This window comes from Coccinella septempunctata, chromosome 3, assembly GCF_907165205.1.
Source record: "Coccinella septempunctata chromosome 3, icCocSept1.1, whole genome shotgun sequence".
NCBI classification, from domain to species: Eukaryota; Metazoa; Arthropoda; class Insecta; order Coleoptera; family Coccinellidae; genus Coccinella; species Coccinella septempunctata.
Window position 1 is genome coordinate 27219736 of NC_058191.1, and position 26748 is coordinate 27246483.

General features: G+C 35.1%; 3 protein-coding genes across 4 annotated transcripts; 1 reads left to right on the forward strand and 2 right to left on the reverse strand.

Annotated features, from left to right (window-relative positions):
• The first annotated feature begins 4191 nt into the window (after positions 1 to 4191).
• On the forward strand, positions 4192 to 8900 carry LOC123310172 (gustatory and pheromone receptor 39a-like). 2 transcript variants are annotated; one of them, XM_044893585.1, is made up of 4 exons: positions 4192 to 4289; positions 7750 to 7821; positions 7967 to 8056; positions 8707 to 8900. In XM_044893585.1, the coding sequence occupies exons 1-4, from the start codon at positions 4260 to 4262 to the stop codon at positions 8794 to 8796; spliced, it is 282 nt and encodes a 93-aa protein (XP_044749520.1). In that variant the 5' UTR covers positions 4192 to 4259; the 3' UTR covers positions 8797 to 8900. The 2 variants fall into 2 exon arrangements, with proteins under 2 accessions (XP_044749520.1, XP_044749519.1); XM_044893584.1 differs by lacking the exon at positions 4192 to 4289 and adding an exon at positions 5225 to 5330.
• Positions 8901 to 9965: 1065 nt separating this feature from the next.
• On the reverse strand, positions 9966 to 14574 carry LOC123310546. The gene is made up of 4 exons (XM_044894059.1): positions 14455 to 14574; positions 11713 to 11805; positions 11426 to 11581; positions 9966 to 10053 (listed from the first exon to the last, which is right to left on the reverse strand). The coding sequence occupies exons 1-4, from the start codon at positions 14539 to 14541 to the stop codon at positions 9982 to 9984; spliced, it is 408 nt and encodes a 135-aa protein (XP_044749994.1). The 5' UTR covers positions 14542 to 14574; the 3' UTR covers positions 9966 to 9981.
• Positions 14575 to 19465: 4891 nt separating this feature from the next.
• On the reverse strand, positions 19466 to 24896 carry LOC123309338 (lipase 3-like). The gene is made up of 7 exons (XM_044892407.1): positions 24738 to 24896; positions 21918 to 22240; positions 21502 to 21748; positions 20709 to 20867; positions 20551 to 20638; positions 19970 to 20112; positions 19466 to 19741 (listed from the first exon to the last, which is right to left on the reverse strand). The coding sequence occupies exons 1-7, from the start codon at positions 24867 to 24869 to the stop codon at positions 19592 to 19594; spliced, it is 1242 nt and encodes a 413-aa protein (XP_044748342.1). The 5' UTR covers positions 24870 to 24896; the 3' UTR covers positions 19466 to 19591.
• Between the last annotated feature and the right edge of the window lie 1852 nt (positions 24897 to 26748).

Here is a 26748-nt window from a genome sequence, read left to right on the forward strand (position 1 = left end):
GGGCAAACCAAAGACAATCAAAATAAACAATCAAGAATTTTGGTAACTTACCCCGTCACTCCACGCTTCAACAGTGTTTCAACACTATGAAAGCACAATTATTGCATAATAACAGGCTTTTATTTCTAAAACCTCGCAAAACAAAGTGAAGATATTTTATAAATTGAGATTGACCCTGAGGCAACATACAGAGCCACTCAAAAAATGATTAGCGCGAAAGCAATGGACGTCGATACGCTTTTGAAAAAAAACTAGGGAGGTTCCAGGCGGTATCAGTTTTATTTTAAGTATTAAGTGCGGGAAGTTTGAAATATGGACCTTATATGGAACTGGCCCTTTTTAGGAGCAACCACCTACGATAAAGCATATTCTTTTCGAGATAATTGTCCTCAGAGAGTGAACGAAAATATGTCTGTGTTTTCATCAATCATCGACCCAATATCCGAAATAAATTAAATTATCCACTTTCTTTTTTTCATTTGACCGTAATGCTGTTGACATTGAATGATGAGTAATTCCCTGAACTGTCTTCTCCTATTGAGGGTTGATTCCCTATTACCTAATAAATTAAAATATGTAATTGCTCGATGCCTAGTTTCGATCAACTCACTTATACATATATGTGAGAAGTTTGCCTGAATGAGTATCCCTGTTGAAAATCATACCTTCCGTTCTATAAATATCGTGTTCAAAATATGGAAATATTTACTGGTGTTGCCAAAATTCATTTACGATCCAAGAAAAAACAGTTTCAAGCATCAAAAGCACATGGGACGTTTAATATTCTGCTTTGTGTTATTCCTTTTGAACTTGGTTAATTTGACAATGAGAGAGCATACAAATAGGACCAAATTAGAAGCCACAGTTGTTTCCATATACAAAGTGTGCATTTTTTTTCATTCTTTGACTGCAGTTACTGTGACGTATAGAAGTTATAAAAGTATAGAAAAACTTATCGACAGTGTGTCGACGCTCGAGGTCCAGAAAAAATATTTATGCAATAAGAAAAAAGAGTTGCCCAGAATATTCTTTGAGCTATTCTGGCTTACCTTTGTCATAGTGGTAATCATCATTTTATTAGTAACAGAGATTGTCATGTGCTATCATTTGTACCACTCTTGGGAGTCCCTATTTTTGATTACTTTATTCTTTTTCCACTTTTTCATAAGCTTACAACTTCAACAGTTCTACGTTACATTCCAGTCGATTGTCTGTCATAATTTTAAAACCTTGAATTACTGTTTCGAAGACGCGAACCCATCTAATTGGGACATGATCGAACTTGTGGAATTCAATCTCGGTGTCCGTTCGACTCTTTCAGAATTTGCAAGAATTTTTTCCCTTGTTATCATGGCGAAGTGCTTTTATGTGTTCGGCAGCGTACTGATGTCATTATTTTCGCAGTTAAATATTGAACTTTACAGCGATACTTCTTTGCTGTACATTTCCATCTACGTGTTCACATTTTTTTGGTTTATCGCCGAAGTATCTATGGTTTCAATTTTCATCTGGCACAATGTGGAAACTGAAAGACAGGTAGGTTGTTTCGCATTAAAAATATTAGTGAAAAATATGGAAAATGGGGTAAGCATTCATGTTTGAGTAACTTTTGTGATTTTTCAAATTCATATAGTCAGAGCGCTGCTCCATCGTCCATCGCTGCTTAGCCCCTCAAAGAAAATGTTTATTTTGCCAAAAATACATATTGGATGGGTTTGAAAAGTAGTACTTGGCTTTAAAAAAAGTTTTGAAGGTTCGTGCAAAATATGGGTTCCATCTGGCTGGTATTTTCTGAGACGCAAAAATAAATATTTTTATAGAAGTTTTATTACAAATTGCGAAAATTCTACTTCGAACATAGAGAATTGAATAGCAATGAATGCTATAGAACTTGAAACAGATTATGATTATACGATTTTCACAAAATGAGTCGTGTTTCGCCATCACAATAGCATCTTCAGGTGGGTGAAGTTTACCTTCGGCCACAAAAATTCAATAGAAATGCAATAGCCCAGTTCCAGAATAATTGTATTAAAAGTGATGAAATATCGAATAACAAGAATTAATTCAAATGCATACATACCACCTGCCGATATGAATATCAACAAGTGTTACGATCTGAATTGTTCTAGCCAATTTGCCATCGTTAGGGCCAAAATGGAGAACATTCCATCGAAGAAAAGCAGATGGTGACCATGGTTTCGGTCTCATTTGACCTCGTCAGAGCAACATAGCTTCTTCTCCAATGGAAAAACGTTTGGACGGACCTTATTCAATATTGGCACGCACTACTGAATACTTTCATTGAGAATTAAACCCAATGATACTATCATTGAGAATTAAACCCAATGATACTATCGAGTAATTCTAATTATTTTGGAAGCGATACATATTCGCTGAACTAAAGTTGTTGTCATTCGATAGTATTTGGTCTACTCTATCGTGGTATGGCGTTTGATTCACTAGTTTTGGGACAGACTGTATAATTATGAAGTGAAGTTTCATAGACGCCAAAGTTCAACATAATTTCATATTCGAAATTGATGAAATTGATGATAAACAGGCACTGTGATATCAAGACCTCCTTTAACTCCAATTGATCATACACATCTATTCCAAGAAGATGAAGACGAATATACTACCTCCTCTCAAATACACTGCGCAAAAAAATTAACGCACATTCTGAAAATCTCAATTTTAATGAAAGTTAACTCTACATTGACTTTATAACTTATTTTTTATGTTCTCTCGGGAAGATTTTGAGCGAAACAAGACACATTAAATGGAAGAAAAATTTAGGATTTCACCGAATCTTATGTGAAAGAAGAGAAATGAACAATTTTCAAAATACTGAAATGCAGATAAGTGATTTAATACTTGGTATTTCCACCCCTTGCGTTAATTACAGCTCGGCAACGACGGTTCATACTCAAAATGAGTGATCTTAAAATGTTCTGATCTAATCCTTTCCAGATTCCTCCGAATTGGATTCCTAAGTCATTAAGAGTAGCTGGATGATTTTCTGAACTTCTCAGCCTTCTATTGAGGTTGTCCCAAACCTGCTCAATCGGATTGAGATCTGGACTTCTTACTGGTTATTCCATTCGAGAGACTTCAACCCCTTCAAGGTACTCCTGAACGATGCGCGCACGATGGGGTCTGGCATTATCGTCCATAAAAATGAAATTTTCACCAATGTATGGGGCAAATGGCACTTCATGCTTTTCAAGAATGTTCCTTATATAGGTACTTATCAGCATTCATAGCTCCATTATCAACGACCACTAGGTCTGTGCGAGCAGTCAAAGATAGTCCACCCCATACCATAATCGATCCTCCCCCGAAACCAGTAGTATTCAGGAAATTGCACTGAGCATATCTTTCATGTGGACGTCTGTATACAAGGGAACGTCGATCACAATGGTAGAGGCAGAATCTAGACTCATCTGTGAAGAGAACTCTTTCCCAATCGGCCTCTTCCCAATGGATATGCTCTCTCGCAAAATCCAAACGCGCCCTTCGATGGGCTGGGGTAAGAGCTGGGCCTCTTGCCGCGACACGAGGCCTTAAATCATATTCTCTGAGGCGATTTCTTATTGTCTGAGTGCTAATTTGCACCTCATGAGGTTGCTCAAGCTGAATTTGAAGGAGGCGAGCTGTTGCAAACCGTTGTCTCTACGAAGAAACTCTCAAGTAACGTTCTTGAATGGCAGTTGTTACCCGTGGTCTACCCTGTCCTGGTCTTCGGACATTCATACCTGTCTCCCTATAAATTGCTGCAACATTCTGGACACACTTGTATGGGAAACTCCAAAGCTTTCTGCAATTCTTGTGTATGTCCACCCTTCTTCTCGCAAAACTACCGCTTGGGCACATTCCTCTTGGGTCAAATTGCGTGTTTCGCGTTGCATAGCGATCGAGTGTAGAAAATCAAACGAAAGAAAAACGATTGATCACTAGGATTGATCGAGAACAACTGATTTTAGAATGGAGCCAATACATTCAAAATCTGATAATATCATCTTTTTTTATTCCTGCTGGGAACAAACATCTGTATTGAAGAAAACCATTGAAAGTGGATAACATATGCATGCATAATTCTGATAAAAATAATTATCATTGAGAACACCTTCATTTGTAGAATAAATTTCAGATTTCCATAATGTGCGTTAATTTTTTTGCGCAGTGTAGTTCGATTTAAAAAAATCGAATCAGCTTATCCGGTTTGAATTCCAAATCGATTGGCTTTGTATGACAACATGGGGACAATTATTATTTCCTGTAGGAAAGTAAGTAGAAGCTGTCTGTTCATATCAAAAATCCAATCCATTACTGAACATGACATCCAATAATTCGAAATGATCATTCATTTCCTAGCTTCGATTGATTCACTTTTGTTTCTACTCATACCTAAAACTTAGACTTTCCCCTTCACAATGAATTACCCTGTAGAAGGTAGTACTTTCAGTTCAATGAATGTCGTTTTCAAAGTATGGTCATATTTACTGGTATTGCCAAGATTTGTGTATGACCCAAGAAGAAACAGTTTTAAATATAACAAGAACAGAATACGTTCAATATTTTGTTTCCTGTTATTCCTTTTGAGTTCGGTGAATTTGCCAATTAAGGAGGAAACTACTAAAACGAATTTAGATAGGGCACTTATTTCCATATATAAAGTGTGTCTTTTTGTCCATTCTTGGACAGCAATACTTGTGACGTACAGAGAATCTGAAAGCATTGAAATACTCATGGAAAATATGAAAAAGCTCGAGATAAGGCAAAAATATTTATGCATAAGGAAGATGGTACGACGAAAATCTTTGGATTTATTCTGGCTCATCTTTGTTGTAGTGATGATCAATTTTTTAACCATAACCGAGATGGTTATGTGTTATTATATTAAGTACTCTTGGAAGTCCTTACTTGTGACCTCTTCCTTCTATTTCCACTTTTTTATAAGTTTGGAACTTCAACAATTCTACGTGACATTCCAATCGATTGTGTGCCATAATTTCAGAATTTTGAATAATTGCTTCAGATACATAAATCCATCTTATTCTACATTGAAAAGTCTTGTAGAATACAACCGAGGGACCCGATCACTTTTTTCAGAGTTTGCAAGGATTTTTTCTCTCGCAATAATGGCAAAAAGCTTTTATCTCTTCATAACCGTGCTGATGTCGTTATATTCGCAAATGAATGCGGAAATTTACCACGATACCTCTTTGCTATATATAGCCATTTGTGTTTTCACTTTTTTTTGGTTTTTTTCCGAAATAACTATGGTTTCACTTATCATCTGGCATAATGTGGAAACTGATAGACAGGTGAGTCTTTTCGAGTTAATAATCTGTTTAATTTTTTCGTTATTCGTTAATTCACTACAGTCATCATCCTAATGTACAAATTACTCGAAATTCAAAATATACTGCTCAAAAATGAAATGGATATTCGTGAGAAAATTACTCTTCGTAATCTTCGTATTGACCAAATGGAGACGCGTCTGTTGGCGTTATACAATAGACAAAATATAGATGCCCTGGCATAAAATTGCTTTACCAAAAAATTACAAGAAACTCATTTCTTACATGTGCGATATTGGGCTATTTCAACTCATCAGGTGTTCGGTGTTGTGTTATATTTGATTAATTTTCTCGAGTTCAACATGCGTTTTGAAGCCTTTTAACTTCAACAGTTAGTACGTTGATTAAACGAAGGTTGCAAGTTTCACAGTCAAGTTAGTACTAGTGGAAGTGCTGCATATAGTCATGGGGGTGGAAGAGCAAGAGCTAAAGCCGCTGCACAAGACTGGCTAATTCGGATAACTGCACCCCCTCCTCCCGCAAGCTATCGCATCGGTAGGATAGTTTCTCGTCAAACAATTTGGAATAGGATGCATAGCTTCAAGTTGAGGACAAACAGATCTGCCGAACAACCACAATTGAGTAGGGGCCAGCGGCGTGTAAGATATTAGCTGTATTCGGGTTCGGCTTTTGGACGGTCCGAGAATTGTTCTAGGACTGCGCAAAACTGTTGCGCCCTAGTATAAAATCCTCTGCGCAGTTCTAGAACCATCCTCGGACCGTCCAAAAGCCGAACCCGAATACAGCTAACATTGTGCTTGTTCATGAGATCTGTCAGGGCCGCGCCGCCCTCAGGGGCAAGATGGGCAGGGCCCAGGGGCGCCGAGTCTTTAGGGGCGCCATAGGCAACCCGGTGGCATTACATAAACGTGTCTTTCATTAATCATATTCCAGAAATAAATTTCGCACAATTCTAGTATCATCCGAAAATTATTTTTTGATAATTGATGCATAAAATAATATGAATCTCGAAAATTTATGAGGCCCACGCATATTTCTACAGAATGGAATATGGTTGTATCTTGCACCCCTTTCCGGAAACAATTATGTGATTGGATTGGAGAATTGAAAATAAAAATCCTTTCTGAAATATCAAAGGAGCCCCCTCGAAATCAAAAAACGATCGGTAATGGGATAACACTCATGAAAGAGAATGCTGACAAACTCGATAAGTTATATCCAAAATAAGTTGTAAAAAAAGTGTCCACTACCGTGAGGGGTCGACTGATATATTTACGATTTTGATAGGACGGCGGCGCCTTTGATGATTTCGGATATTAGAAAAATTTGTGCATTGGCTTCCGACTAGATATACATTTGATGCTAGGAATTTTTTACACGCGAATTTTTTTCGCGCAAGCTTAAAATGCCTCCCCTAATGCCGACCAGGTATGGGTTATTCACAAATAAAAGTGCACCGTGAATCCTACTTAGATTTTGCACTGCAAACCGTTGTATAGGTACACTGTTTTGAGACTGAATTAAATTAGTTCTAATATTCAATTAAGGTGAGTTATAGATTCATTATACATTATACTATCGTACTGCCGTAAATGATTCCACAAATAACAGGAAGATGATATATTATCTTATTTTAAATATTTATGGTGCAGTTCTGATTTATAATTTCTATATAGTGTGACGCAGCACAAATTCATATTATTGTTTCTTCACTGAATAAAAATATTTCCTTCTTTTAGTAGTGATAAAAAGCCTTTTGGCAGTCAGAACTCATATGCTGATAATTTGAGGAAAGTGATAGCATTTTCAGGTGGGTGAATATTGTAATAGCGCAACACGTGTCGTGTCAACTCAATTTGTGAAAATCATATAATATTATCTGTGTTGAGTTCAAATATGGAGTATGAGAACAATTATTCATTCATTTCGTTTTATTTTTCCCACAAAAAACAACATTTACCTACCTCGTTGGAAATAAAGAGGAATTTTTTTAAAATTAAAGTTTTTATCCGAAGATGTCAAAAAAGTAAAAAACATCCGGTTTCCAAAACTGAATAAAAAAAATTTCTATTAATGATTATTTAAACTTTCACTGTAAGGAATAACAAAAAGGGGCGGATTTATATTATTAGCCCAGGGGCGCATCTTTGGCTAGGCGCGGCCCTGAGATCTGTAATGAGATCCTGTCCACACATGAGTTTAGATTTCGTCTGCATGAGTCTGATGGGCTATTAACATATCGAAGAAAGGTTCTGACATACAGATACTTGATAGAATACCCTTAATGCCCAAATTATCTGAATTAAATATCAATGAATATTTTGTATTTTCTGAATTTTCCATGTTATATTTCTTAACTGGTATGCATTATGAAAGTTTTACCTGCAAATTATAATATCTTCTCGTATTCTCATTATTTCAGAGTCGTCTAGCAGTTGAGAATATTTACAACGTTGGAACGAAAATAGGGCGAAAAAATCTGCCTTACAAGAGCGTGAGTAGAATTTATTAGATACAATATTATGCATTATACTTATATATACTTATATTGTTTTATTCTTACTTTTATACCTATCACTTGAAAATTGTCTACCATTTAATCAATGGTATGTTTTTGAGAAGATGATCGTTTTTTTCAGGTGGAATTGTTCCTGCTCAATTCGAAATTCAACAATTCCAAATTTTCATTGTATGGAATCTTCAATCTAGACTGGACATTTATTTATTCTGTAAGTTCTTGAAAATTCTTTTTCAATGGACAATGATGTGAGAAAAAGACAAAATTGTTAATATCTTATTCTGAAAAACACTTTCAAGATTCAATTAAATCAATGACCAAAATGAGTACTTACTCAATATTGTAGGGAGTCTGTAAGTTCAAGAAAAAATTAGCCTACATGCTTTTCGAAATTATTATATGTATAAATCTATGTTTATAGAAAGTATTGCCTAATCTTACCATAACAGAAGTGTTGTATGAGTTTTTGTTAGGACATTCATTTATTGCAGAACATTTGCAGTATCTAGAATAATTTTTTTAAGCAAATAAGGCGAAATATCCGGCTTGTTGGTCAGAATGCGAAAGTCAATAAAAATCATTATATGATGAACGAGACATAAGTGAATTTTTAGACGAATGCATTTATGATTTCGTTCTAATTTATCAATGAGGGGATTGAAAAATATCAGCTTGTTAGCATAAATTTTCTGGAACTGGCTAAGGTGATCGAAAGCTACTATATTAATCATATTGAAGCTTTCATTCAAAATTCATTATCAATTCGCATAGCAATAATCAAATACTTATGTGATTTTGGAATCACTTCCTTGTGATGCACTCGTTATTTAAGTATAGTGTATCATTTTCTTTTTATTTCAGATGGTTGCTGGATTATCAACTTACTTAGTTTATTTGGTTCAATTTAAGGAAATGGAACAACATATTTCGAATGGATCGGCCTACACATGAATATTCTACAATTTCTACATAAGTAGTTAATGAAGAAGAAAGTTATTAGAGTTGTATACATGTAGAAGTCTTTTCTAACTACAAATAATATTACTGATGTAAATTACATATATAAGAATTAAGAGGAGTTTATACCACGGGATTTTTTCGCCATCCGTATAAGGCGTAAAAGGGGAAAGACTACCTGAATGTGGGGTGTTGCCAGAAAAATCGAACGATAAGTAAAAGTTACGGATATTACAATTGTTTCCATTTTCGTCGAAAAGGTGACAGCACTTAACGAACGTCTTTTTTCAATTTCACCAGGATACGAATTCTAGCCAATGGCGAGACTTTTCGAGAAATTTTTTCATGTGGAAATACATAGAAGAGATAATTGCACCTCGGAAAGTTAATAATATGAATAAATCTTTGTTCCTCAAGGAAATTTTTTTTTTATTTTTTTCCATTTGACGAATGAAAAAATTTCTGACTTTCCGAGATGGCTAACTGATTGAATTGAATTATAATGAAAACACCATATAAATTAGTGGTTTCTGACGTAAGATATTTTTTTCTTTTTGAACTGACCACTTAAACGGTGTAGACCCCTCTTAAGGCATTAATTTCAACATTTTTCATATCTGTAGGTGTTTCCACAAATAGAACTCTGTTTAGTTTCCGTACACATGCATAACTATTTTCCTCCCTTCAATTCCCAGCACGAAAAATAACGAAATAAATTAATAATTAGGTTTGTCACTAAGTTATCCTTGCAATGTTTTTGAATCTGCATAGTCATCAGTAGGTATTCAAAAAACTGGTTTAGTGTTTCATGCCACTCAATCTTTAGTTGAAATTGATATTCGGTATATTATATCCTCCGTAATTTACCTGTACTGATGAGACTTTTCATCGATCTGTCGTGAAAAGCATGTAATTTTTCTGAACAAGTTTGAGAAGATGACAATTCTTCGTGGAATCGAACTTGTAAACACAAACAAAAGAACCACTTGATCTCCAACAATTTTTTCATTCGTATATTTAGCAGGTCATCCGAAGGCTTCTTTCAATAAATTGCATTTAATGAAATGATGTAATTTCCTTTTATTCCTTCAAAAATTAAGTACCTACGCGAATTATAAACCTAAATACATTAATCAGATGTTTTCAAATAAAATTGTGTTTCTGCATTCGTTCTCTTATTCACCTATATGTAGATGTTTGTGAAGATTTTTTCTGCAGGAACATTAGGAAAGTGTAAGACCCTTTCAAAACCTGAAACAAATTAAATAATCCGTTACGCATTCCTGAGTATAACAGCGGGTTTCATGAAACTTTGATTGTCCGATCAACGATTTGACAGTCACTCAATTTCTGAAACGAAATCACTGAAACCTTTTCATTTCTGAATATATTGAAGAAGTAGCAATTGAGAATTATTGAATGGACGTATAAAGGTCATAATTTAATGGGATATGATATTCTAAATGATCATGACTGAATTATCCATTGAAAACAAATTGACATCTATTCGTCAATCAATAAGCGTTGATTTCCCGATCAAGCTTTATGAAACCATCGTGGAAAAACATTCTAAAACTCGATTTAATACATCTATTGGCTTATCTATATAAATAAAATAGAAATTATGAAAACTATGTAAGCGCATCACTTTCAAACTACCGCACCAAATTATATAATCCTTTTTTTGGTGTGTTCGTTATGGTGGGGACAAGGTTTATACAACAAAATATTTCAAAAGAGTCGTAAGGAAACAAAAAATGTCTTACTTTTTCCTCCGTCAGATCGAGCAATCATAGAGTATATTTTATGTGGATTTTGCAAATGTTGTCAATTGCTAGAACTAATTCTCGAACACATAACGTGCGTTCAAAAAAATTCGTCGTCAAGTAGGCTATGGAATTTTAAACATCGATATTGCGTATCTAAACGTAGTTCTTAGCTTGTGCTAATTCAGTTTCTTCAGTTATGGCAGAGACTGCCTCTGGTTATGGATTTTCACTGTCAACGTCAATTCAATATTTTATTCATTGAGAAATAAACATATTCTGAGGTTCTTAGTGTGATTTATTTCTATTGCCTACTGTAATAGGTACAACCTTTTCACATAATTGTAAGTACAAAAACCATAATACTTGATTCGTTCAAGATTCATGTCTTTGACTTATGAACTCGGGTTAATTTTTCCAATCGCCTCAGATTATTTGGATTATTGTAATTCAATGAAAAAATGCTAATAAATCATTATTGAATGTGCAAGTAATTTTTTCTGAGAAATTGCCTTTTCATACAAAATTACGATAAATAGGTTAATGTCATCAATGTTTACATTTGGCTGTGATGACTGATGAGTGTGATGTAAGGAAAGAATTACGTTCAGTCACAGAAAATCAACCTACAAAAGTCCATAGCCTACTTGACGACGAATTTTTTTGAACGCACGTTAGATATTTGTCCAGGTTTAGCGGAATTAAGTGACAAAGAAAAAGAAGATCCCGTAAAGCAGAAACCGAGGATCGGTTGTCCCATTTTTTCTATGGTTATGCCACCCGTGCAAAGCCGGAAAGGGAAGCTAGTATATGATAATCTATTTCTAATTCTATTTTAATTGTTTCTTATAGCCTACCTTCATTAGAAACTCATAGTTGAGGTGAATAATTGGTTTTGCTTCAAAATGCAGCGGCATTTGCATTTTTGCCAAAAATATTGTGAAAGTGCTCCGTAGTTCGGGAGGTAATTTGTACCAAGGTGTCAGGTAAAGAGAAGCCGCCATTGCCTCCCTCTAAAAAATACGAAAAGTATCCTGAAATACCTATAACAAATGCAGAAAGGATATTTTTTCTGGTCATTCTCGAATTAGTTACAAGGTTATAAAGGTTCGCGTGATAAATGAAATAAAAAAGAAATATTTACCTCATCCTCAAGATTTTGGCCCGCGGAACATACCATGAATTCACCAATTATAAGTATGAGAAGTTGTGAAATTCCAGTTACCATATTGGATGACTAAAAAATAGGCATACATATATGACAAAAACTCTGCTGAAAAAACATTCAGCAGATGTTACATGGCTGGCAAAATTCGATAGGATAGGGAGAAAAGTATAACACATTTTCGATGTCGATTTTCAAGAGAAATCCTCTACCTAAGTCTGTTTTCAAGTTATGATGTGAAAGTTACCGACGTTACCGTCAAACTGGGTGAAGTGGATCAAAAATCGAGATTTTTTAGGAATAAGATTCAAAATTTCAGTGCGAACGACTGGCGTTCATAATATAGATTCTATGATACTTTTGCTATCGATTGACTTATTTATCAAAATTTTTGGCTGCACAGTTTTTGAAATTTTTTTGGTTGAAGTGCGATCCACTTCACCCCGTACTTTGGGGTGAAGTGGATCACATTTTGAAAATCAATGGATATTCTTTTTAACTATACGAGGGTGGAAGTGGATCAGATGAAATGAAAAAAAATCTATTTTGAGTCCTAAGACCAACAGGTGCTATGAAATCAGAACTAGAACCATTGAAAAAATAAATAACTCTTCATTATTTCTGTGTAAAACTAAACATGTTTTGTTTCAAAACAAAATACAATATACAACGAAAATAAATTTCTAACGAACATAAAAACAGTATTTTGAATGAAGGCACTGGCGCAGCTAGAGGAGTGGGCAACTCCCCCCCAAAGATACCATCAATTCAAATTTTTTTAGTACAAAATTTGCACGATCGTTCGGTGTAATGCCCCCCCCCTCCCAAACAAAATATTGGCTGCGCCACTGAATGAAGGTATATGAATGTACTCTATACTCTAGTCAGTCTTCATATAGTTTGATATTCAATTCTCTCTTCTTTGGCTTCCAGAGTAAAGATGTGCCGGCCACGTGTAACTTGCTTCAGGTGGATTTTGCGAATTATTTGTGACCTTTTCACAAGAGCTATATCCTCTGCATGCGGATATACTAAAATACTTCTGCGACATGGGCCTATATACGCAACATGGTCAAACATGACTAAATCATTGGTGATCGACTTCACCCCTCACTTTTGAGTGATGTAACAAATTTTTTTTTTCCTAAAGAACTGTGGTGGTACATTTGATTTCAAAATGGGGAATATAATTTCAACTAGTTTATACGTAACTTGTAAAAGTTTAGGTGAGAATAACTATCGTAGTTATTGCCAAATATATAATTGAAGTTGAACAATTGAAAAACTGTTTATTCGAGTACGAAACTTTTTTTTTGTGAGAAAACTAACCATCCAGAATTGTATCCAAGGCACGAGTTAGCAATCTTAGAAGGTAACTGTAGACACAGAGTTTTTTTCGCGGCAATTTAGGGTCTTGTCTATGAGTTACGCGATAAAATATGCGGGAAAACACGGTTGATCCACTTCACCCCGCTATATCCACTTCACCCCGTTTGACGGTACTTTTCGACTTTTTCCATTGGTGCCTCTGACTCGTATAGTTTTAGTACTATCGAGTATCGAGAATCAAATAATGTAACAATCAATATTCACTATTTAATGTATATCTACATAACTAGCTGTGTGTGTCTCCCTGCTCCGCTGGATGAATTTTCTTTACCTTACCACTTTTTTCAGGATGGTCGCGGAATGGTAGAAAGAAAAATATATTTTAAAGCCTTCATCGAACAGTCCTCTTTACAACAGCCTAAGTTCCATAAATAGGGAGGCAGATATTTTTTTATAAAGACATGATTTGATTTAGATAACATGAAAATAATCCAAAAACTCAGACGGACATACATGCTGAAATTCCGATTTTATTTATTAGTATCTACTTAGATATACTTAGATTCAGTGTCGTAGTCGATTTGTTCAATGCACCATTTCAGTCATATAATAATATCTGTCTGTATAAGTACCTATCTAATTTATTTTTTTGAATAGTGGTGGACAGAAATAAATCTTTGACTACGTCACTGAGTTCTTCACGACAAAGAGACAGAGACACGAATTAAAAGGGTAGAGAAATATGTTTTCGCTTATAACTCGAAAACAAAGAAGATAGAGGTATGCGATTTTGGTCATTATCGATCTTTTGAGAATGGAGGACGAAAATGTAACCTCCATTTCCCCTTCCTCTCCCAGTTACAGAGCTGTCATTCAATAACATCGAATTCTGCCCATCCTGTATATTCCTCAGGGCAATTAATAATGACTGAATCATTGTTTAAAGTTGGAGAAGGAAAATAGATTCAAATATTTCTGCATTTGTTTCTAAACAACATTATCGATGATTTTGGATAGAGTGTGGAGTATGCTGTATGCTTATTGGCTGCATATCATCTGATGCATTGGGATCTGAGGTTTGGGAAGGAGGGATTTTCAAAAAGGATAAATGAAGTAGAGGTGTAATTCGCGATATGTTGCATACACCACAATGCAACAGTTCAGTTATACCTAGATAAACTGAGGCCCTTATGACCAACATCTACAGTGAAAAGTTTTTGTCCGTAGTTTTAAGTTTATGAACTTGATTTTGCAACTTTTCCGAGTTTGAAGCTCGACAAGCTCCTGCAGCGCCAAGTTTGCCGGATTTTGATATTCCTTACATGAGCATAATATATACTGTTTGTATATATACAAACAGTATAGACACAATAATTCTTTTCTGTTACTCACCACAATCAGTTGATATTCTACCAATGCTATGACGCCTGATATCAAAGCGTATTGACATAAGTGGGTCATACCAATGCTATAATTCATCAATCTCACCAAACTGAAAAAAAAATGGGTGCCTTTTTATATTAATAGTACCTAATGAAATCTCCTTCGAATTGATCAAAACGTGGGGTCTGTAAGTAATCGTTGCACTAGAGCCTAATTGCTGAGTTGTCAAATCGTATTTCGTCAGCTTACTCTCAAAACCAGATAAGTAACATTTTGTTTTGTGTAAATGAGGTTTGAAAGTTTCCCCCTACAATAAAAAAACTACAAAAAAAATACATGAAAGGAAACCTTTGATAAGTAAAAAAAAAACATTGATTGTAGTTCTGTCAACATAATTAATGTCCGGAATCAGAAAAAAAAACAATTAACAAACGTTGGTAATGCAAAACAGACACAAAAATGGAAAAAAATGTACTAATCATGTTATGACCGATTTCCAGGCTCTGCGATTTTTCTGTAGATGTTTCAGTAATTCGTAGCTTTCATTAGCCAATAGAATAGAGATGTTTTGAAATCCTGGCCCAGGATTAACGAAATATTCCTGATCTCCATGTGAGTAGGTAGTATAATTATTGTTAGAATAACAGTTAGTTACTTACTTCCATATTTCAGAATGGTATTCGATACAATGTATCAGCTGCTTTCTGATATTTTCCTTAGGGCCCTTGAAATCAAGATTTCGCAACATATACTTCATTTTCCTCATTCTCAGAACAATGAGATTGGAAACTCCAAAAACGATAAAATAACCCAAAGCGGCCGTTGGTATGTAAATACCAAATATTAAATTGAAACTGACGAAAATCCATATTTTCATTGCAATGTTCAAATGAAACGGAAACCAGCATGGAATAATCATTCCGCATAAGTATCTTTCATCATGATATTTTTCCTTCGCCTCACAAAAAGAATTCTCGAAATAATTCAGGACGATCCGTGCTATAGCAGACAATTGGGCAAAAATATATATATTTCTCGAAATTTTATCATGTTTCTCGTATACTTCACCCAAGTTGTCTGGTTCAGAAATTTCATGGTTTCCTAGATGATGAAAGAATTCCAAAATTCTATCTCCATAAAGCACCGCGGACGAACCTGTCAGTGCTGCTGCCATGAACTCGCCATTCACGTGAAAGCATTTCAATATAGATTGCAATGGAACTTCATCTGAAAAAAGCATCAATTCTATGAAAACTGACTAGAGTCTTGACGTGATGTTAGGAGCGAGCTTCTTCAAATTCATAACGCCCTGACGCCTCTGACTGCTTTGCCCCCAATAAGGTCCTTTTTAATTCATTTAAGGAACACATACAGGACGAAAGGAAAGTTTTATTCACAATAATAAAATAATCATAATCAAACAAATAGTTTCATCATAAGGAAAAAACTAAAAAAAAGGCGAATTATTCAGAACATTTAACGTAATATGTAGTATAGTAGTGTGATGAAAAATAATTTTCAACAGGATTTAATTCAGATACATACCACCCGCTGATATAAATATACGATCTGTATCGAACTAGCCAATTTGTCATTGTCAGGACAACGAAAGAGAGAACGATCCATCAAAGAAGAATAGATACTGACTATATTTCCGTCTCATTTGACCTCGTCAAAGCAACAAAACTCCTCCGATGGAAAAAGCTTGGAATTGACGACCTTACTTAATACTAGTAGTAGCTTCTGAGTATAATCGAATCTATAGAAATTGGATTATAAGCAGTTCCTCTGAAATGCGAAGGAATATTTTGACATTCTGTTCGAGAATACAGAATTTGAAATTTTTATAGGAAATTCACTTTTTTCCCAGGATGGAAAATCTTGTTTGTTGTTTGTTGTTTTACTTCCCTTGTATGTTGTTTCCAGAAATTGATGATTTAAGTAGGTGGTCATCGCCCAACTGAGGGTATTCAAAGAAGTTCTGATTTGTTTTAATAGATTCAATTGTTAAATTCATCCAGGAGTTTCATTTAAACTTTCTCCCCAATAAATATAAAATATAACATGAAGACCTGTCCACCGCGCGTAGGGCCGAATCCACATTTTTTCTTTTCTGAGGGTAATCAATTCATTGTGTCTCAACATCCAAAAATAATCACCCTTTGTCCAGTAGAAAGCTGCTCTTCTATTGATCAAGACACGGGGTGCATTATTACACTGGTGACAGCGGTGGGATGAGAAAACAATTTTGGCCATGCTCGACTTAATAATTTAATTAATGTAGGGGAAGCAATGATACTAACAAAAATATCGGTATAGAGTGTCTGGATCAACGAAAGAGGACACTGGACAAGGGGCGAATATATAATAAAATAAATAATAAATATAAATATAAAATATAATTAAATAATAAATAATTACCCCTTGTCCAGTGGAAAGCCACGCTTTCATTGATCAAGTCACGGGGTGGATTATTACAGATCAGATAGTTTTCCATGAGCTGTTTACCACTAGAGTTGAAAATTGGTGAAATATACTGTCTGATTTGGTAAATACCGGCACTTGTTTTGAAGTTTGGTGCGAAATGTGATGTGTTTATCATCTGGTGGGGTGGATAGGGAATGGAATTTGTCCACAGATTACAGAGTAGTAGTATGGAATTTGTCTTTTGTCGGCTGTAAACCGGTGACCGGTGCTGTTTGGGCTACGACTGTAGAATTTGTACGACATTTTTTATCATATCGAAACGATGAAGCCGATAGACATTCTCTCGAGTCCGGTTTGGCCGATCACTTAGTTACTGAGCTACAGTTGAGAGTTTAATTTTTTTTAGAATGAAGGATTGCATCGGAGAAAAGAGGAGCATCTTCTTTGAAAAAATCAAAGTTGAAATACGATCCTTCAATTATAAATCGAAAGTCTTGGGAATAAAATAAAGTAGGTACTTTCGGTATTTTATTTGGGTAATAGCAGCCTTTAGTTCAGCAGATACTTGCTCAAAAATTGGTTAAAAATACGAAGAAAACATGTCAGGGGATCAAAATGAGTGCAAACGAAACAAGTAATTCTTTTTTAGTTTTGGAATGTACCAGTAATTAAATAACTTCTGGGAGATAAAGGAGAAACGACCTCTGAAAACAGTTCACCCTGTAGATTTTCAGTATTATGTGTCATGTGTGATTATAAAATCCCATTAGGTACTGAATTGACTTATCGGAGCTTTTTCCATAATTCTATTTTATGATCCCGAAAACACTTACTTATCTCTATCCACTTTTCTCACTGACATAGGTACTCGTAATAATGAGGTAGAAACAAAATTAATAAGAGAAGCAGAAATCAACTAGAATTTGAGATCATTCGTCAATCAATAGATTGAGATCCTCGAATCTGATAAAGATTAAGGAATAAACAAATATTTAGAAATAACAAATCCTGTTGTTTCAAATTTAACAATGAGAAATTAGGAACTCACCTTCAGTTAAAACTCTCCATAGGTACAGGAAGTTTCCTAAAAACGCAGGTAGGGAAAAAAAGATAATGATCAAATGAAATCTGATTTTGAATATTGTAGTGTATTTTTGGCCTTTTGGGGGAATGGTTCTGCAACGTTCAAAATAATGCCTTGCATTTTTAAAAACCTCTAATTTTTGAGCCATTCTCTCTGATTTCACCATATTCCAGTCGGATATAAGTATAGCACCAGAAAAAAACTGCCAAGAATGAAGGATTGAATACATAATAACATTCAATTTGAATTCTAAACAGTTTGAGCGGCTAAACGACATTTCAGAACTTTTAATTTGCTCAATTTCCTTCCATCTGCCTATCAAAACGTAATAAAGGCTATAAGGTAGGTCTAATAATAAAAATAGTTTCAATATAATTGATGAACTATCTGATGGGAAGAAATGAATAATTTGATGGCCTTGACTGCAAGGAATCTTCCCAGTTTTGAAATCAATTTATTATATACAACCAAGCCTGAAAAATATCGGTTATAGGTACACACTATATACAAGAAGGGCGATTCTTGTGTTTCATGATAGGAGGCTGTGACACCCTATGAAAATTGATAATTCAACATTACCAACTAAAGAACGTCAGACACGTGTTCTGTAATTTCGAAATTATTTCCATCTCTTTTAAGATTGAAAGATTGTCTATCGATTTTGAGAATTTTTTGGCGAGAAAACATAATTTAAAATAACTTCCCATTGAAATTTTGGTAATTTCTATGATTTTCTAGCTTCTCCATCTATTAAAGAATTTTACTAGGTTATTTCACTTGAGTATTAATATTTCGAAAATGTTTGGTGTTGTTTTTTCATATATAGATATCTGTATTCTTTCAAAATATTTCATTCAATACTCATCAACATTCAATAACAATATCCAAGCAATATCAATTTCGTATGTAGTTAAATACATACAGGGTCTTAATTTTTTCTGGAACTGAAATGGTCTGCAGCTATAAAAAGGAAAACCAATGTAATAATAATTACTAAGTTGTGTTAAAATAATCATGTATTCAATAGTTTTGATAATTCATCGTTAAAAGTAACCTCAAACCACTTTAAGGAATCCAAGTTCTTAAAAATTTCACTTTTACGTTGAAAATTTGTGCAGTAAAACTGTCTGCCTGGAAATTTAAAGCACACGCCTGAGTTAAGTTTTCTGTTGTCATTTCTTATATTGAAACAGATATTCGAAATTTCGATTCACAGGGTGTTATTTCGAGGATTCAAACGATTCATTATTTTGGGTTAACCCGGACCTTGTTTTTCCTTGCGGTCATTGAATAATACATTTTGAGCTCTGAATAAAAAACACGTTTGCTAAATATGAAGGAAGTATACCGGTATCTCCTCGGTGCCAGCTTAAGTATTTGCCTGTTAAGTATTTCCGTTTCTCAATGAAGCACCCTGTATAAAGATCAAACTCAGAATTTCACTAGGAATAATATGGCAGGACAAAGTCTGTCGGATCTGCTTATATATTGAAGAAATAAATATTCAAATCGAATTTCTTTGTTTTATTCAAAACATAACAAATAAGTAGATTAAAATAATGAGTACAATAATATACTCAAATGCTCTTTCCAGTAAATGAAAATTAAAGATATCAAGAAAATTCCTATCATATCCTAGTACTTCGTCAAGTCTTTGAATATCTCATCATACACCAAAGTTTTGACATGATTGCTCCATATAAAGTTGAGATGGTAGAATTTTTCTAGCGGTACCATCCTCAAGTTGATACAATTTGGAAGAACCCTAGCCAAATGTTCAACATCCTGAAATCAAGCAAATTATTTTTCAATGAGTTTGTTCTCGTTCATTCATTCTATCATGAAGTTCACAATGCCTATTTCGTTTGAGTAATTGAGTGATTAAGTTGGCTGTGACACACTCAAAAGATGTGCTTCAGTACCATTTAAAGCTACTGAAGATCAATTTGGAGTTGGACCACTGTCTAATATTGGAGCAAAAGAATTGGTGAATATATGCAGTTATTTCCTCACCTTGTATCCTGTTGCGAGGTCATTTCTTGCATAGTGCAACGCGACTGGGGCTACGACATTTGTTAAATTATATTCTGGAGGAGTCGACTGGCCATATTTAATTTTATTCTTCAAAACTCCATAGTCATATTGCCGGAAGCGCCCTGCAAAATACTTTCCTGTGAATTCCTTGAAATATTAAGACAGATATTGAATTTATGTAAATGATATTTGACGTAAATCTATAATTGAACTGAAAACTGCTGTATGTGTGCTATCAGAAAGCAATTAAAGAACGCCTTCTGTCTGCGTTAGGCCTTAGAGTACATAATATCAATTTATTCCATTTTCGTCGGGGTTTGGATTGTGTTGCTCCGACGAGGCCAAATGAGACCGACACTATGATCAGAGGTGATGGTATTTTTGTTCATACTTCGGATGTTGGTTGTTTGATAGTTCGAGGATTCAGATCGTAATAAAATTCGTTAATTTTATATCATCGGCAGTCATGTGTCTGAATAGGCTTCGTTTATGAGGTGATGAAGATTATCAGCCTTCATAGTGTACTTATACTAATTAATGTTGGAATACTCGCCACTCACCTCCATTTTTGAACTGCTGCAGATAGTGAAATCCATCTTTCACAGAAAAACCTGAAGGAGAATTAGAAAGATAGACAGGAAGAAGAGTCTGAAAAAATCGAGAAAAATGTCATGATAAACAACAAATCATATAACGTTTTTTACAGGACCGAACTCACCATATTGAATTCTGTTGGAGAATCACCAAAACTTTTTTCGAAGTACAATTCACATTCCTTGAGGCATGGAGATCCTTCATAGCAACAAGTTTTGACAATTTTCAGTCGGGTGTCTGAGTGGGACATCAGCTCGTGGAGGTTTAATACCTTGGCAGTGATCTATAGACAATGAAAAAATTCTTTTGAAATTGATGATATTACTTTGCGTTCGTGGAAATATATAAATATGTGTTGTACTCGTGTTTTCACGAAGACATTGATGAAATGGCAGTAGAACCTGTAAGAATTGATGAATTCCATGAGAAATAAGATGGATTGTAAATGAGCAATCGTCGTTATTGAATTTTTTTGTAGAGCAATAACATAAAGTTGTATTTTCTCTTACGGAAACAGTCGTTTAAAATGATCGCTTATTAAAACTGAGTTTGTTGAAAGATGGAAGAACAATTTCTGGGAATATTCGAATTAACATCAAGTACAATATCCATAGCAGAAGTAATGGAACTGAGATGCAATAAAGGTGAAAGATAGAGCAAGCACATTTTTTACCCCAACCTTTATCGAAGGGTATATAATCAATTATGGAACACCAAGATTGTTCTCCTAGAAAAAATATTGTCCGTTTCTCTGTTTTTCTCTCTTCTCTATTTTGTTCAGCGATGAATATACAGTCACAATAAATTCATCAATTTAGTTACCTTCGAAACCACTATGTCTAATGTAAAAATAACTATATAAAATTTTCAAGGAATTAGATATCATAATAATATGATGAAAATTTTAAATCACATACTTGCAATCCTAGTATGGAATTTGCTAGAAGCCATTTGTCCTTGTCCAAATTGTTCTCCATGAAGGTAACAGGAGCCAAAGAAGTCATCAATCGGATTTTCTGATTGTATTCTGGTAATTCAGATGCCATTACGAAAAATGCCGTTGTTCCTCTCGAATGCCCAAAGTAGTACAGTTTCGATTGGCCAGTGGTATTCAAAATTAGATCAATCGTTGCAGGTAGATCATATATACCAGATTCATGCCAGCTGAAGACGAAATAAGAATGGATGGAAATTCGCAGTATCAGAAAGATGAGAAGAATGAGAGAAATTCAGATAAAGAGATGAGGGAAGGAAAATAATGATTATTTCGATATGAAGGAAGATTTAAACAGACAAGAGACAATTAGGTGAATCTCTCTAACTTCAAGCTCACCTAAAATCCCAAAATTTCGCTTTATCCACGTCAGGGTCCAAGGTGATGTGCCTTCTTGAGTGAGTATTTCCTCTCAAATTTATCAGCCAAACATCGTAACCTTGATCCGCCAAAAGAAGTCCAAGGCTGTGTTCCGGTTCGTTATTGAGGAAATCAATGGACTGGCTCATCAGTCCGTGTACAAGGAGAGCTACAGGTTTTCCAGACTCTGTACTTTTATTGTGGACTCCGAACGGAATCCTGTGTAATCCCAACATATAACCATCTTCAGTGACCACCGTGTATGCCTCGAAGGGATAGCCATGGCGTTTCAATAATTGAGACTGAGGTAGAAGGAAATTAACGGTTGAATTTAAATCATTCTTTTACGATAACTATGATGAATTTTTTTAATCATCATATTCAGAGTACCGTAGATTCGGGTGACTTGGGACGATTTTGAAATTACACTTGTCATATTTCAAAGATGGTGACCTATTTTCTTGTGAGAAAGAGGTTCAAATATGCTAAATGATTCAGACTATTGATTAGGATATATATCATGCTACAGAATTCGGATATAAAATTAAAAAAAAATTAAATATACTGTCAAACGGGTTGAAGTGGATATAGCGCTGTGAAGTGGATCAACCGTGTTTTCCCGCATATTTTATCGCGTAACACAAGAGTACACAAGTAGACAAGACCCTAAATTGCCGCGAAAAAAACTCTGTGTCTACTGCTACCTCCTAAGATTGCTAACTAGTTCCTTGGATACAATTTTGGATGGTTAGTTTTCTCACAAAAGAAAAAGTTTCGTACTCTCTCGAATAAACAGTTTTTCAATTGTTAACTTCAATTATATTTTGGCAATACCTACGATAGTTATTCTCACCTAATCTTTTACAAGTTACGTATAAACTAGTTGGAATGATATTCTCCATTTTGAAATCGAATGTACCACCACAGTTCTTCAGGAAAAAAATATTTGTTACATCACTCAAAAGTGAGGGGTGAAGTCGATCACCAATGATTTAGTCATGTTTGACCATCTTACGTAAAGGCCCATGTCGCAAAAATACCCTTTTAGTATATTATTCGCATGCAGAAGATATAGCTCTTGTGAAAAGGCACCAAATAATTCCCAAAATCCACGTGTAACTTGCTTCAGATCAAGTTAAACGTGGTCAGGCACATCTTTAATCTGGAAGCCAAAGAAGAGAAAATTGAATCTCTACCTATATGCGAAGACTGACTAGAGTATAGAGTACATTCATATACCTTCATTCAGTGGCGCAGCCAAGATTTTGTTTTGGGGGGGGGGCTTTACACCAAACGATCGTTCAATGTTTGTTCTAGAAAGAAATTTGAATTGTTGGTATCTTTGGGGGGGAGTTGCCCACTTCCCTAGCTGCGCCAGTGCCTTCATTCAAAAGACTGTTTTTATGTTCGTTATAAATTTATTTTCATTGTTTATTGTATTTTGTTTTGAAATAAAACATGTTTAGTTTTACACAGAAAGAATAAAGATTTTTTTTGTTTTCACAGCACCTGTTGGTCTTAGGACTCAAAATTTTTTTTTTTCATTTCATCTGATCCAATTCCACCCTCGTATAGTTAAGGTGAATATCCATTGATTTTTAAAATGTGTTCCACTCCACCCAAAAGTACGAGGTGAAGTGGATCGCACTTCAACCAAAAAAATTTCAAAAACTGTGCAGCTAAAAATTTTGGTGTATAGGCCAATCGATAGCAAAAGGATCATAAAATCTATATTATAATCGCCAGCCCGCTCGCACTGATAGTGTCTGATAGTTTGAATCTTATTCCTAAAAAACCTCGATTTTTAATCCACTTTACCCCGTTTGACGGTACTTATCCCAAGTCACCCACCGAGTTGGGAGGTTTGGGACACGAGTTAAAATCCATTGATTTCTCAACTCTCAAATGAAATAGGTGACTTGGGACGGTGTATAGTTTTTAAAAATTAGAATTTGTGATTATATAGTTGTAATTCGGCAAGGAAATTAAATGATACAGCCCTATTACAGCGAAAGTATATAAAAATATATTGCAACTCGAATGTAAAAAAACTAAACAAAACAAGGGAACTTCGATTTCTTTCATTCTTTGGTGATTTCTTTGTGGAAATAACGTAAATAATAATATCCTGCGAAAAATCGGCATATTTCCTGCTGCCAATGCGTCGCTTGCATCTATTTGGCATTGTCCCAAGTCACCCTATGAAATAACAAAATGAATGAATGAGATCCGTGTTGCCGCTTGATTTGTAAACAACCTTGTTTCATGACATATCTAATATCCCAATATCCCACGTATCCAGAAAAAAAAATACACATGCACAAAGTGAAACACATGTACAGGACACTAGAAAGTATAATGGCCAAAAAAAACGCGCTTTTCCTCTCCTGAATTCGTTCATTTTTCCTGTCAATTTAAACGCTCTGGTCGCGGCAAACTCAACAGAAATTAATTGTTTAACTAACCGAAAATACGCTACACAATCTTATAAGTTTGTCCCTTCACTCATAAATGGTAAGAAACAAAGAAATCTGCAAGAGGGGTCCCATGTTATAGGACTGTCCCAAATCACTCGAATCTACCGGTGAGTCTTTTCTATACTTTTAAGTATTTATATTTATGAATATCAGCATTGGCCACAAGTTTTAAAAGGTGTTTGAAAAGGACGCTAATGAAAAAGACCCCATTACAAGTTTCGAAGATTATCAGCTTCATATGGCCATATAGGCTGATTACCTATCGTTTCCGATTGGAGGTAACAAAAAAATAGCGGAAAAATTTATTTGAAAGCTTACTCACAATATTCAATCCTACATCTGGGTGGAACTTGGGTTCAGTTATCTCTTTGAAGGAGGCAGGAGAACAAGATCCGAAATATAAAGTGAGTAGGAGGAAGTAAGTAACAAGAAATAAACGAATTAGCGATGACATTTTCACACATTTCCACCTAATGCGGAAAGATGTTCTTTATATATAAAAAGATAAAATCTGTTTTTCCAGTTATCAAATTCTTACTTCATGGCGAATTTCACAATGATTCCATCAAATAATTCGACTGATTCCAAGTGATAATGAAAAAATATAGATACCATTAATCATCTCGTAATCAAAATAATTCAGCACAGAAGCCTATCAAGGGGCCATCAATATGATCTACATTTAATTCACAATAACAAAGTGAGATTGGATCGATAGCTACCAGTGGATTAGTTGTGGTCCTTGGTGATTTCATAAATAAACCTTGGAATTTTTAAATTAATGAAAAATGAAGACAACACTCACGAGAATGATATCGGTCGTTTACTCCTGAGTTGTCCTGATTCAGAAAAGGATAAGATTATTATCATTATTCATTACAAAAATAAAACAACGAATATTCTCAAACGCACATTGTCAAAGATGACAAAATCAATTGAATTCCATGAATGTATAGGTACATTATCTATAACTTTAACAATATAACTTCAATAATTAGTTCACTAGGTACTTAACTACAATATCATCATTATCACCATAATATCCATAATAAAAAAACAGTTCAAAAATACTCTCACATTCACAATTACAAACATTAAGTGAATACAAATAGTCGAAACGGAGCACGCAGTACTCCACCGCCAATCAGACAATTCGAACGACGAGCTAGTCATGAATCAGCGCAGGAATTCCCAGAGAGGCTGAAACATCTAAACACAAACTGTAGATCGGTTTCGGGATTATTGTCCCTCATCAGTACAGTGTAGTGATAAACATTTCAACTGGAGCATATCTTTAAGCAAAACCGGGGCGTCGCTGGGTCGGTGTGAGGAATATTTTCATTTCCCATCAAGATGCGCCACCTGTCCCACCAAGAATGAAAAATGAACCAAGCCTCACTTACTTTTTAGTTGACCGCCAGATCAACAGTTCCGTATTCGCCTTCATTGTCGAAAATGATCAAAGCATTGCAGAATTTTGGCATTTCGTTAAATCCATATACTTCTGCAGGTATGTAAACAAAAGTGACATGGCTATCATAAAGGTTGGACGATGAAGTTACTCAACATCAAATGGGGCCTTATACGCTCAGAGGCAAAATTAACCGGCCACCCATCTCGAATCGCATATGGTTTGTTTTCCATAACTTTTTCTTCGACAACTTGGCGCAATGTGATGAGTGGGGAAATCGACAACCAATAAAACAATCATATATATGTTTTGTTAACTTCTTTCCTTTTTATTCAACAATAATGAGTTCAGTCGGAAGTTGACATTCTCGTCGCAACGTTAATCTACAGGATAAATTTGTTTTAAAGCGTTGTGATAAAAAAATTTCCAATAAAACCGAGGTGTTGGGAAGCCGTTATTTTCTCCACACTAAAAAAAATGCCATTGGACGCAGCCGGAGCAGCTAAGGCTGTAGCACTTGCAGACGCTGGGTTCAGCCAGCGTACGATTGGAAGACTGCTTGGATATCTAAGAACCACGATACAAGATGCTATTCGGCGTTACAGAGATACTGGTTTGTACACAAGAAGGCCAGGACAGGGTCGTAGAAGGTGTACATCAGAGAGAGATGATCGTTACATCGTCTCGAACGTTATGCGAAATCGGTTCACAACAGCGTCTGAGGCTCGTAACCGCTTGTTTGAGGTACGGAATATTAGTGTGAGTCTTCGAAGTTTATTATATTACATAAGAAGAAGGTTGGCGGAGAGGGATTTCAGAGCATATAGACCAGCTCGAGTCCCAGAACTGACCACAGTTCATAGAAGAGCGAGACTTGAATTTGCCCGAGAACACATGAATTGGACTTCCGAACGATGGAAAG